The 13,466-nt window shown below is 45.0% G+C and overlaps 1 protein-coding gene across 3 annotated transcripts in view; it reads left to right on the forward strand.

Moving 5' to 3' along the window:
- INTS4 (integrator complex subunit 4) overlaps nucleotides 1-13,466 on the forward strand; it is a 43,049-nt gene that overhangs the window by 13,251 nt on the left and 16,332 nt on the right. For all 3 annotated transcript variants that reach the window (XM_080363510.1, XM_080363512.1, XM_080363511.1), the window contains 5 exons: nucleotides 3,222-3,427; nucleotides 7,779-7,921; nucleotides 8,891-9,006; nucleotides 11,240-11,373; nucleotides 13,165-13,322. In XM_080363510.1, coding sequence (XP_080219636.1) covers nucleotides 3,222-3,427; nucleotides 7,779-7,921; nucleotides 8,891-9,006; nucleotides 11,240-11,373; nucleotides 13,165-13,322 — 757 coding nt within the window. The remainder of the gene's footprint in view (nucleotides 1-3,221; nucleotides 3,428-7,778; nucleotides 7,922-8,890; nucleotides 9,007-11,239; nucleotides 11,374-13,164; nucleotides 13,323-13,466) is intronic.

Genomic DNA, 13,466 nt, shown 5'->3' on the forward strand with positions numbered 1-13,466 from the left:
CAGTCACTCTATTCCCTCGTCCAAAATATTGATGAATATATTGAATAACAGCGGCCCCAGCACTGCCCCTGAGGCACTGCACTAGATCCAGGCCTCAACTGGACTCTGCCCCATTGACCACGACTCTCTGGCTTCTTCCCTTCAGCCAGTTCACAGCCCACCTCACTACCCGATCATCCAGACCGCACTCCCTGTGTAACTGTGTAAAATCCTACAGTGTTGCACAGAATTTTGGATGGACATATTCCATCGAATAGCCAAAACCAACTAGCTTCCTATAAGCAGTAGATTTTTAATACCTGGTAGGAAGTGGTAGCTTATGTTACGCAGAAACACATTTGTTTTATTATTTCTTATTGACCTGAATTTAAAATTCGCATGTGGCTCTAAATTGGCGACATTAGTTGCTGCTGTTTGAACTTAGCGTTTTCTCTTCAGGAAGGAAAAGTAAAATTTATAGAATTTGTTGTTTAAAACATGGCACTACAAGGAACTTGTGCCCACAGAGTCCAGTGATTGTTCATTTTATAAACATTATAAACAGCTTCCACCCTAACAAAGGTGAGAACTCATGGAGACAAACCCATCTATTTTTCAACATATTTCAGCATCCAACAGCTACAACAAACAGAACTTTTCTAATTTCCAACCCAATTTTATCCATAGCCAATATATATGCATTTGATTTTTTTTCCAGTGGTAGGTTTCCGATTAAATAGTTATTGCTTCTCTCAGGACTGTTTTCCTTAATTAATTAATGAACAGCTTTAATTTTGCGAGGGGCTAAAGAGGTTCAGCTCCTTTTAGGGGTTATTCTTGAATATTAGTGACAGGATCTGTATCTTTTCGAGTACTTAAATTTCAGGTGAGGTCTTGCTTACACTTCTAGCAATGGGGTGTATTAGACGCGGGGTGGTCAGTAGGTCAGAGAGGTTCTCCTGCCCCTCTACTCTGCCCTGGGGAGACCACATCTGGAATATTGTGTCCAGTTGTGGCCCCTCAGTTCCAGCAGGACAGGGAACTGCTGGAGAGAGTCCAGCGCAGGGCAACAAAGATGCTGAAGGGAGTGGAGCATCTCCCGTGTGAGGAAAGGCTGAGGGAGCTGGGGCTCTGGAGCTTGGAGGAGACTGAGAGGTGAGCTCATTAATGGTTATCAATATATAAAGGGTGAGTGTCAGGAGGATGGAGCCAGGCTCTTCTTGGTGACAACCAATGATAGGACAAGGGGTAATGGGTACAAACTGGAACACAGGAGGTTCCACTTAAATTTGAGAAGAAACTTCTTCATGGTGAGGGTGGCAGAGCCTGGCCCAGGCTGCCCAGGGAGGTTGTGGAGTCTCCTTCTCTGCAGACATTCCAACCCGCCTGGACACCTTCCTGTGTAACCTCATCTGGGTGTTCCTGCTCCATGGGGGGATTGCACTGGATGAGCTTTCCAGGTCCCTTCCAATCCCTGACATTCTGGGATTCTTTTTCTTTTAACAGAAATCCCTGTGTTCTGAGGTCACATTTACCTGTTCCACAGTGCTATTGTGTTAGTCTCTTGCGATATAACGGACTGTGGTCTCTTTCCAGCAGATTATATTTGATTTGTTCTTTCAAAAACGATGGGTTTTGAGTGTCAAACTAGAACACAGATGTTCTGAGCTCTCCTGGCTTTGGCTGCAGCATTGACCATACCAGTGGCCTCATGAAAATTACCCTTCCCAGCCCAATTTTGCTGTGGGTAGATTGAAGATTTTTTATTTCTTAAGGCTATTGAGAACAGCTGGTGTTTGAATAGAACCATGAAATTCCCGGGCTCTGAACATTATTCCTGAGTTTGCTTTTAATCTGACTGCAAGGACGAGGCTAAATTAGAAAATACAAAACCACCATGACAAAAATATCATTGTAGACTGTGTTGTGAAAGTTGGTTTATTGTTCCATGACTCCTGCAAATAAAAGCACGTTTTCCCCAAAGCCAAACGCTCCCTGAAACTTGAAAATGCAGCTTTTTTCTGACTAACGGTAAAAAATTGTTCACTGTCCATAATGTAGACAGATGTGGAATATACACAGATCTTTAAATAATGTAGAATTCTGTGGCGTTTTTAAATACTGCTGAGCTCTCCTCTTCCTTAATTGCAGTGCTGCTTCATTTCTTGAATTCCTTGTTGTAACTTCAATCTAGATTAGCATGTCAGCTTATGAAAAGAATATTGGCAAAGTGTTTTTCTCCTGTAATACCTTGGTCTTAATGACCACGGAGACTCGTAGTTGTGACAAACGCTTCGTTACTGAACAAGCAGGGGTCTTGCTGCGTTTGCATTTTGCTGCTTAATCGGAATCATCAGGAATCAAATATGTTCTCGAAGAACAATGCGCCTAAAAGCTACACACAAGTTGAAAGTAAATGTATTCAAGATGAGCTGATTTGAATGAAAAATAGAAGTATGTTTAATACAATAATGTTTGCAAGACATCAGATTAATTCTTATTTATACGATCCCGGCACATTAACGTTATGGAAGCTGGCGAGGATGGCGGCAGGGAGGAAGAACCTTATCTCCACTTAAGCTTGTTATGTTTGGATGTTCTTCAAATTCCTGCTGTGCTTTGCAGCATCAATACACTCTGGACGCCTTTTGGTGCTTTTTTTGCTTAAATTCTGCATAATTTTAATAATCAGGTGGCACCTTTTAGCTGTCTTTTGAGGATCTGAAGTCACGAAGCAGAGGAATTTCATTCTGTTTACTGACAACATGCTGATACTCCGGGGCTTTTCAGCAATTCATAAAGTGCTATGTAGCAAGTTAAAAATGCAGCAAGCGCTCCGAGCAATTAAAATGTCAGGAAGAATAAAACAAGCAGGGCTTAATTACCTAAATTAGTTTGCTTATGATACCAGGGTTATAGCTGCGCTTGCAAAACGCACGATGAAATGTGTAATATTTATTGCTGGATGGGAGATCTGTTTTTCACCTACAAGCCCTTCTATATATGGTTATGACGGCAGCGTGCGCTGGATTAGAGGTAAGGATTTTAATCTGAAGATTTACCTGTGGAAAGGTCCCTGTTGGCACGTGTTCCTGCTTAGTTTCCATTGTCCTGAGGGTTTCTATAGCATCTCTTGTCCTTAGCCCAATCCTTAAATAACATCAGGCCTGGCTGTTGGGTAGTATGTCCTTTTAAATCAATTCCTAATGTCGCTGATTAATTCCTCCCCTGTGTTTTAACAGAGGTTCGGATCGCCGCGGTCGAAGCCCTTTGCATGTTGGCTCAGTCCTCGCCTTCCTTCGCGGAGAAATGCCTGGATTTTTTGGTCGACATGTTTAACGACGAGATCGAGGAGGTGAGATTGCAGTCGATCCACACGATGAGGAAGATTTCCAACAACATCACGCTGCGGGAAGACCAGCTGGATACCGTGTTAGCTGTCTTGGAGGTAAGAAATTGCTGAGGGAGGAACAAAAAATCTCATTCCTGTTTTCTTTGAGGTGTTATAATTATATAATGCTAATCAGCCCCTTCTGAGATGAAACTCTCCACCTTGTGCTTTCTTGTGGTTTTTTTCCTATTCTTTGAACACCCCCAAAGGCTCCAAAGGTCTAGCAGCTTGCAATCTCCAGCACAACAGAATATTTCTAAAATAAATGCATTTCAGCTAAAAACTCTTCCCTTGATCACTGTGCTGTTGCCTCATTGGTGTTTCCTTGTGTCTTGTTCTTGGTGCAGCACTCGGCACCGTGTGATGTTGAGTACATCTTCATTTTCACAGAATCACAGAAGGTCAGGGGTTGGAAGGGACATCAAAAGCTCATCCAGTGCAATCCCCCCATGGAGCAGGAACACCCAGATGAGGTTACACAGGAAGGTGTCCAGGCGGGTTGGAATGTCTGCACAGAAGGAGACTCCACAACCTCCCTGGGCAGCCTGGGCCAGGCTCTGCCACCCTCACCATGAAGAAGTTTCTTCTCAAATTTAAGTGGAACCTTTTGTGTTCCAGTTTGAACCCATTACCCCTTGTCCTACCATTGGTTGTCACCAAGAAGAGCCTGGCTCCATCCTCCTGACACTCACCCTTCGTAAACATTAATAAGGTCACCCCTCAGACTCCTCTTGTCCAGCTCCGGAGCCCCAGCTCCCTCAGCCTTTCCTCACACAGGAGATGCTCCACTCCCTTCAGCATCTTTGTTGCCCTGCGCTGGACTCTCTCCAGCAGTTCCCTGTCCTGCTGGAACTGAGGGGCCACAACTGGACACAATATTCCAGATGTGGTCTCCCCAGGGCAGAGCAGAGGGGAAGGACCATTTTCTTTCTGTTTCCTTTGCTCCGCTGCTTTGGCTACATCTTTGCTCACCTAACAGAGACAGGGCATGAGCCTGAGACCTCTCTTCTGACTTCCCACACTTTCTTAGTGTGCTCTGCGGTGTAATTTTGGCTTTTGCCATCCAGCCTCCTCCCTGTCGGTGCTGAGCCAGGATCCAGGACATGCTGTGAGTCACCAGCTCTTCCTGGCTGATGGGTTTGATCCGGGAAGGGGAGATTTCAACTGTGTGTGCCAAACCGCTACCCCTCAAACCTCTTTTATTTGCCGAACTCTGGCCAAATTTTTCCGAAGCCCTAAATATTGAAAGAGCGATGTGACATCTATATTACATACATACACACAAAAATACATGCTCTTCAGAAAGGTACAGGATGTATCATCTGAATAAAACTTAGCAAAGACAATACTCCTCCCCCATTACGATAGCAATATCTGCTTTATTTGGTAGTATTTAAGTTGATACTGAGAAAAATCAGCTGTTACTAATGAAAGTTATAAGAAGTTTGCGGTTTGTTGAATCCTCCACCTACCCCACCCTTTGCAATCAAAAAAGATACAGAAACAGATCCATTTAACCTGCTGTTATTCAAACACATCCACCTACTTCCAGATATTTCAGGCAACTCCACAGTCACCATGTCTGTTGGGAAGCTGTTCCCTAGTTCCCTGAATTGCCTTGAGGGGGGGATTTCTTTATTTCACCTAAAGTTTACTCAGCTTCATCCCTTTACAAACTCAAAAATTAGTCCTTCTCCTTGGTGTTCACATTCCACAACACAGTGGGCAGTGCTGAAAATCCAGTTTCTGTCTCTTTTCACCTGTGGTTTGCTTGACCCAGGGCATCGGTGGCTTCTTTCACTTGTGCCCCAGGAAGAAACTAACCAACCAACTAACTAACTAACTAACTCTCCAACCTATTTTATCAACGCTGTGCAGTATGATGTGAATTTGCAGACGCAGCAATGAGTTTTAAGTGCCTTACATTTTTATGGCGTTGATTTACGTTTGTTCAAGTTGAGAACTTGTACATCAAGGTATAAAAACGTTGTTGTTGGGCTGGGGTTCTGTCTTCAACTTCTGTGGTGACTTATCCTGTGTGATAAATCATACATGTATTATGGTTTGGATTGTCGTAATTATTATCAGGTATTAGGATAGCTAAAGTGTGAGAGTTATTAACATCTTAATGCATTTGTCTCATTCTGAAATGCACTTACTCGCTTTCTGTAAAATCCATCCAAAATATAGGATATGGAAAAAAAGCATTAACTTTAGGGCCTAAGTTTCTTTCGAGAGTGTAAATATGGAACAGTTGGTCATGGGGTAACTTGTGTTTTCATCCAACCGTTTTGACTTGATCTCAATAACTCCCAGCTCGTCCTTGCTTTTCTCACTGGGCTTTGTGTTCTGGTTTTATTGGTCCTGATCTCAGTTTCTGTTGAGTTGTGCTCCTCTCTGTCCTTTCCTAGTCTTCTGCCTCGCTTGTCTCTGTAATGCAGTGGTCATGGAGCTCACTTAGACCATCTCCATGGTCATTTCATTCCTGTTCTTAGAGAACATCATCTCTGTTGGTCGTAGTCTGTGTTCCACCACCAATATAAGGAATGGCTGAGAACCCCACTCTGCTTTCATCCTTTAATCATTTGTGTGTGTTGGCCATCATTTAAGAGCCTTTACAATCGGGCTGCCCTTTCTTCCTTTGTGTAAGACAGTGATGAATGAGCTGTTGATACTTAGCAAATTATAATTAAAAACAAACAAACAAACAAATCTGCCATTAAAATGCATCCAGTTCTTGTATCCTGTCAAATTTTCACATTCTATCCAGCAAATGCCACACAAATGCTGACAGCAAGGAAGTGTAACACACTGATGTGGAACGGCAAGGTGGTTTTTGACGGAAGGGATGTAATGAATTAAGCTGGAGTTCAGCCACAGCACTTATAAAAATACTGCTTGGAGATTGCATAAACTCCTCTGTACGTCACCCTGGCCTGAAAAAGACAATGGGTGCAATGTGATTTTAGAAACAGTATAATAGTGGTCCCATATGATCATTACAAAGTTCCTCACTGAATTTGTAAGAACGTGTTTTGGTTGGTTTTTTGTATTATCCATCCATAAATCCACAGTAGGTCAAGTTGTTTTATGCTGTAGATGGTCACTATTGATCTGTCCGGCCGTTGATGTGTCCTCAACACTTAAACAAACCCTCTAGAGGCTGGTGACTGGGTCAGGGCTGTGGAGCTGAGCTTCAGATGTTGAATCATAGAATCATTTTGGTTGGAAAAGACCTTTAAGATCATTGAGTCCAACCATTAACCCTGGCACTAACCCATGTCCCTAAGAACCTCATCTCTGCATCTGTCCAACCCCTCCAGGGATGGTGACTCCACCACTGCCCTGGGCAGCCTGTTCCAATGCCCAACAGCCCTTTGGGGAAGAAATTGTTCCCAAGATGCAACCTCGACCTCCCCTGGCGCCACTTGAGGCCGTTTCCTCTGCTCCTGGCGCTTGTTCCTGGGGAGCAGAGCCCGACCCCCCCTGGCTCCAAGCTCCTTCCAGGCAGTTCAGAGATCAGAAGGTCTCCCCTCAGCTCCTGTTCTCCAGCTGAACCCCCCAGGTCCCTCAGCCGCTCCCATCACACTTGTGCTCCAGCCCCTTCCCCAGCTTCTCCAAAAGAGGGTAAAACAATCTTTAGTGATTGTTTTGCTGAGTTACCCAGTGCCTTCCTTACTGCACCTAAGGGTACAACACCCAAACCAAACAGTGACTCATGTCCTGCTTGAGCAGGTCAGAGGTGAAGATCTTCCCATTCATCCCAGTAAATGAAGCACATGGGTGGATGAGACCAGCAGAAGACCCTGCAGCAGTTGGCTGGTGTGTCACTTCATCTGTGCTCAGCTACGATAACTGGAAATATGCGCTGTTTTTCAGATACCTTTAGTGCTAATTCAGCCAAGGAACAGCAACTGCTCCCTTTAAATGTGCTACAAAGATGCTGAGGGGTCTGGAGCATCTTTCTTAGGAGGAGAGACTAAGAGAGTGGGGGCTGTTCAGCCTGGAGAAGAGAAGCTGAGGGGGGATCTTATCAATGCTGATCAATATCTCCAGGGTGGGTGTCAAGAGGATGGACCAGACTCTGTTCAGTGGTGCCCAATGACAGGATGAGGGGCAGTGCACACAGACTGAAACACAGGAGGTTCCATCTAAACATGATGAGAAACTTCTTTCCTTTGAGGTGCCAGAGCCTGGAACAGGCTGCCCAGAGAGGCTGTGGAGTCTCCTCTGGAGACATTCAAACCCACCTGGACACCTTCCTGTGTGATCTGCTCTGGTGACCCTGCGTTAGCAGGTGGGTTGGACTGGATGATCTCCAGAGGTCCCTTCCAACCCCAACCATCCTGTGATTCTGGCGCATCTTGGTGCTCAAAGGTGTCTGTTTTGGTTTGGTTTTGTTTTCTAGGATTCTTCAAGAGACATCCGGGAAGCGCTTCATGAACTGTTGTGTTGCACCAACGTCTCCACTAAAGAAGGCATCCATCTGGCGCTGGTGGAGCTGCTGAAAAACCTCACAAAGTATCCCACAGACAGAGAATCCATCTGGAAGTGAGTGTGTTCGGAGCCTTCGTGTGTCCACTTATTCTTCTATTCATTTTAGTAATAGAGACATTAGGGAAATATTAAGCTAGGTAAGGAGGGAACAGGTATCGCAGGTGCACAGTCCTGTTGTTCTGTAAATATTTGGAGTAGTGGCTACACTAAGCATTGTGCGTATTCACGGCTGACGTAGAAACTCTGCATTGTTCTTGCTTGTCGATAGCTGTACTGGGAATCCAGAACGGATGACCGCTCCTGGAAATATCCGTCTCCTACAAGCACTCGAAGCATTCCCAGAAAAAATCAATTCAGTTGTCAGTTTAAAACCCCATCTCTTCTATGTAGCTGATGTTTTGTGCTTACTTGATACTGCATTAAATAGTAATATTTGCCAGGGGTTGATTATGTCAGTTGTGATACGTGGATACACGGCTGCGTGGCATTGTGCTGTTGGTGGGACTTTTTCTGTCTGAGCAAAAATAATGAACATTTGTATGGGTTTTTTTTGGTTGTTTGATGGAAGGAACAAAGGATGGGATGGTCCAGCACACGTGGTTGGAGATGGAATTCTTGGGTATCATTGGAAACACTTATTTCAGTCCACTTTGTCTTGCAGTGGACTCTAACATTGGGTTTGGAGTTTGGGTGTTTGTGTTATTTGGTTGGGTTTTTACCTCCTCACTCCTTTATTTCTGAAGAATAAAAAAATACACTCATTTGTTAGTGTTTAGTATGAAAGCTTCACTTGGGTTGTATATCTACAGGCATTATGTATTTCTTGGACATTTTTTTATTACTGGTTGCTTTTTCAAGCTGTCCTCTCCGTTTTCTCAGATTCTATCAAATATTAATGCAAATACTCAGCCGTGAACAGAGACAGCAGGCTTGGACAGTAGGATTTTGATGCTGACCATAAAGTAGTAACACTCTAAAATGTATTTTATGTGTTTGCTAAGAAACATTTCTGTGTATTTTCAGATGCTTGAAGTTCCTGGGCAGCAGACACCCCACTTTGGTGCTTCCCTTGGTCCCAGAGCTGCTGAGTACGCACCCGTTCTTCGACACTCCTGAACCAGACATGGATGACCCAGCCTGTATCTTTTTAATGGAACCAGCTGATTGTTTGGACTGTAATAGGTTTTATTCATATTTTCCCGATGCTCACATTTGTTAAACCATTTCAAACTGTAGCAGACAATCCCGTAGCTATTTCCAAATCCCTTTGGCACTTGGTTTAATTACTCAGCAAGTGATGGCATAACTGTTACCTGGAGCCATCTTCATAAATACTAGTGTGGTACAATTGGCCTTTTTTTATGCTGTGATGAATAATCTGTTTATTGAACCATGTGTCAAGGATTAGGCTTTGTAGATGAGTCTTTTGATGTGAAAACATTTGTCTGGTTTGCACTAATTTTGAAGATGCTTTGGCTTTTATATAAGAAGCGTGGTCTTCGTTGTTTGTTTTCATTTTATGTAAAAATCCTCCTCCCCTCACTGTTGTGTAGTGTGTAGAACAGTATCGTCTCTTCGTGCAGCAGTGGCTGAATCCCTATAACACTATAAATTACCATCAATTCAAAATCAGAAATCATTTTATGAACGTTAGCTCTTCTAGTGCTTTAGAATACAAACCGTTATTGTTATACCATTATCCTTAACAACAGGAGATGCCTTGGACATGTGAAATACTGTTTTTCCATTGTTCATTCTCCTTGCTTCCCTCTGTGCCATTGCAGAACATAACGTTAGTTCTGATGCTGATAGATGTTTGACTGGAAGAACTCCCTTCCTCTGTGAAGCTGCTGATTATTTCTCTCACAGCCCATCCCAGGTGGCCAAGAAGGCCAATGGTGTCCTGTTCTGTATCCAAAATAGCATGGTCAGCAGGACAAGGGCAGTGATCCTTCCCCTGTGCTCTGCATTGGGGAGGCCACACCTGGAGTATTGTGTTCAGTTCTGGGCCCCTCAGCTCAGGAAAGAGATTGAAGTGCTGGAGCAGGTCCAGAGAAGAGCAACAAGACTGGGGAAGGGGCTTGAACAGAAGACCTATGGGGAGAGGCTGAGGGAGCTGGGCTTGTTTAGTCTGGAGAAGAGGAGGCTTAGAGGTGAGCTCAGCACTCTCTAGAACTACCTGAAGGGCAGTTCTAGCCAGGTGGGGATTGGGCTCTTCTCCCATGCAGTCAGCAATAGGACAAGGGGCCATGGGCTTCAACTCTGCCAGGGGAAATTGAGGCTGGAGATTAGGAAGCAATTCTTTGTGGAGACAGTGGTCAGGCATTGGAATGGCTGCCCAGGGAGATGCTGGACTCACCAGCCCTGGAGGTTTTTAAACTGAGATTGGACATGGCACTTAGTGCCATGATCTAGTCAATGGACTGGGGTTGGACCAAGGGTTGGACTTGATGATCTCTGAGGTCTTTTCCAACCCAGTTGATTCTGTGATCTGCTAGAACTTCTATGGAGAGTAAATAAATACCTTGTGAGGATTGAAAAGGGCTAGAATCAGGTAGAGAAAAAGATTAATCCCTAAGCAAGTAGCTGAGTCATAATCTGAGTAAACTTATCCTACGAGCTGAGGATTGAAGGAACACTGCAGGAGACAAAGCTGGTATTTAGCTCAATGCACCTCTCTGCGCTGAAACAAATAATATTATTGTAAAGATTATTCTGGAAGTAACTTGCCACCAAATTTTACAAAAATACATTATGTAAAGACAGGCCTGGCAGCCATAAACTACAAGGTAGACCTAGATAGCATGTTTCTAGTGTAAACTGCTCATTAAAAACATGTTTTTGTCTGATTCAAAGCACTTGGCAAATTTGAATCAAGTTAGTTGAATAGCTTCAGCTGAAAATTTGGAAAGGACTTTGGGCAAAGAGGAGAAACTGGTTTGTCAAGTGGAAGCTTTTCTGCTTGGCAGCCTGAGGACGCAGGAGATATTTTGAGGGGGTAAATGTTTATTTTTACATGGTGTTTGGGTCCCAAACTGGTAAGCAGAGTGTAAGCTTTGAGGAAGAGTGAAACTGCACCTAACGAGCACGTTCTGCATTTCTAATCCCTGGCTCCGATCCTCTGAGCGATCCCGCCTTGGCAGCAACATCCTTCCTCCAATATGGCCCATCCTGCAATATTTGCGCTTTGTCGTTTGTTTTCATCTGCTCAGCCAGCTGCCTCTTTGGGTTTTGCTCAGCGTCCTCCAACTGTGAAGAACTTCCTAAACAATCCCTGGCCAAGAAAGAATGCCGAGCTGTTGTTTTAACCTCCCATCCCCGAGGAGCTTTTCTTCTTCGTGTTTATTTTTCTTTAACAATCCATTTCAATAGACATTGCTGTGCTGGTTCTGATTTTTAACGCTGCTAAGAGTTGCCCGACCATGCCCGCCCTGTTCTCCGATCACACGTTCAGACACTACGCGTATCTTCGGGACAGTCTCTCTCATCTGGTCCCTCCACTCAGAGTAAGTTGAACTACTTTGGTTTGCATTTCACGACTCTGTTATGAATATTCTTGTCTCTTCCGTGTCTGTTGGTGTGTAACGCTTCAATTCTAACTCTTTTTTTTCCTCCCGAGCTCCAAGTGAATGAAAGGTGCATAAGAAAGCCAAATATTAAATTGTTACAATATGGATTTTGTAATATATTGGGGAGAACTGCACATGGTTTGCCGGTTAGGAAAGAATATGGGGAGGGCAGAATTCCCTCTGTAGCCCTGACTGCGTGGGGAAGGGGAGCTTGGCCTTTGTAGTGCGGTCTGGACGATCGGGTAGTGAGGTGGACTGTGAACTGGCTGAAGGGAAGAAGCCAGGGAGTCGTGGTCAATGGGGCAGAGTCCAGTTGAGGCCTGGATCTAGTGCAGTGCCTCAGGGGGCAGTGCTGGGGCCGCTGTTATTCAATATATTCATCAACGACTTGGACAAGGGAACAGAGTGACTGTCAGCAAGTTTGCTGGTGACACCAAGCTGGGAGGAGTGGCTGACACGCCAGAGGCTGTGCTGCCATCAGAGATCTGGACAGGCTGGAGAGCTGAGTGGGGAGAAATTTAATGAACTAGAACAAGGGCAAGTGTAGAGTCTTGGATCTGGGCAGGAACAACCCCGGGTTCCAGTCTAAGTTGGGGAATGACCTATTAGAGAGCAGTGTAGGGGAAAGGGACCTGGGGGTCCTGGGGGACAGCAGGATGAGCCTGAGCCAGCACTGGGCCCTTGTGGCCAGGAAGGCCAATGGTACCTGGGGTGGATGAGAAGGGGGGTGGTCAGTAGGTCAGAGAGGTTCTCCTGCCCCTCTGCTCTGCCCTAGGGAGACCACACCTGGAATCTTGTGTCCAGTTCTGGGCCCCTCAGTTCCAGCAGGACAGGGAACTGCTGCAGAGAGTCCAGCGCAGGGCAACAAAGATGCTGAAGGGAGTGAAGCATCTCCCGTGTGAGGAAAGGCTGAGGGAGCTGGGGCTCTGGAGCTGGAGAAGAGGAGACTGAGGGGTGACCTCATTCATGTTTACAGATATGTAAAGGGTGAGTGTCAGGAGGATGGAGCCAGGCTCTTCTCGGTGACAACCAATGATAGGACAAGGGGTAATGGGTTCAAACTGGAACACAGGAGGTTCCACTTATTTGAGAAGAAACTTGTTCCTGGTGAGGGTGGCAGAGCCTGGCCCAGGCTGCCCAGGGAGGCTGTGGAGTCTCCTTCTCTGCAGACATTCCAACCCGCCTGGACACCTTCCTGTGTAACCTCATCTGGGTGTTCCTGCTCCATGGGGGGATTGCACTGGATGAGCTTTCCAGGTCCCTTCCAGTCCCTGACGTTCTGGGATTCTGTGAGATCTTCCAACATTTGACTTGTATCCTACTAAATGTTTTATTTGCGGGTGAGATGTGTTCCTGCTGCTTTGAACTGTGTTTTTTCCTGCATGTAAGTACAGGTGGGACTGAAGTTGGTCCTAAGTCATATTACAGCTCATAAAAAGGATCATGGTTTGCGTTGTCTTGGAATTCCCTTGATTTCCCATCATAGTTCGTAGATGTGGAAGATGTTTTCCTCGAAGGGATGTTGAAGTTTAACCTGAAGATCTCGAGATGCAAGAGAATTATAAAAAGGAGGGTGTTAACAAACGAAGATCAAAGATTCAGGCTTGAAATCATCGATACAATTTCTCAATTTAAGAAAAAAATCTGAACTGTTAAACACGGGCAGCGTTTTGTAATGTTATTACTTGTGTTAAACTTTCCTGTACTCATTTGTTTCTTCTTGCTCAGTTGCCAGGTAGGAAGCTGGTGTCCTCCCCGGTCTCTCCCAGCATTACACCACACGAAGATCCTTCCCAGCAGTTCTTACACCAGAGCCTGGAGAGGGTTTACAACCTTCAGCACCTCGACCCGCAGGGCGTGCAGGAGCTGCTGGAATTCACCATCCGGTAAGGCCGCCCACCGACCCATTAGTGGAAGATCCATTAGGATTCCCGGTTTCTCTAAAGCAGGCGCTTTGCTTCTGAATATCCAAGTCGTACTTTGCTGTTGGGCGCTTAGCCTGAGGCTTCTTATAGGGAGCATTGTGATCA

The sequence above is a fragment of the Nesoenas mayeri genome, assembly GCF_963082525.1.
Source record: "Nesoenas mayeri genome assembly, chromosome: 1".
In the NCBI taxonomy this organism is placed as follows: Eukaryota; Metazoa; Chordata; class Aves; order Columbiformes; family Columbidae; genus Nesoenas; species Nesoenas mayeri.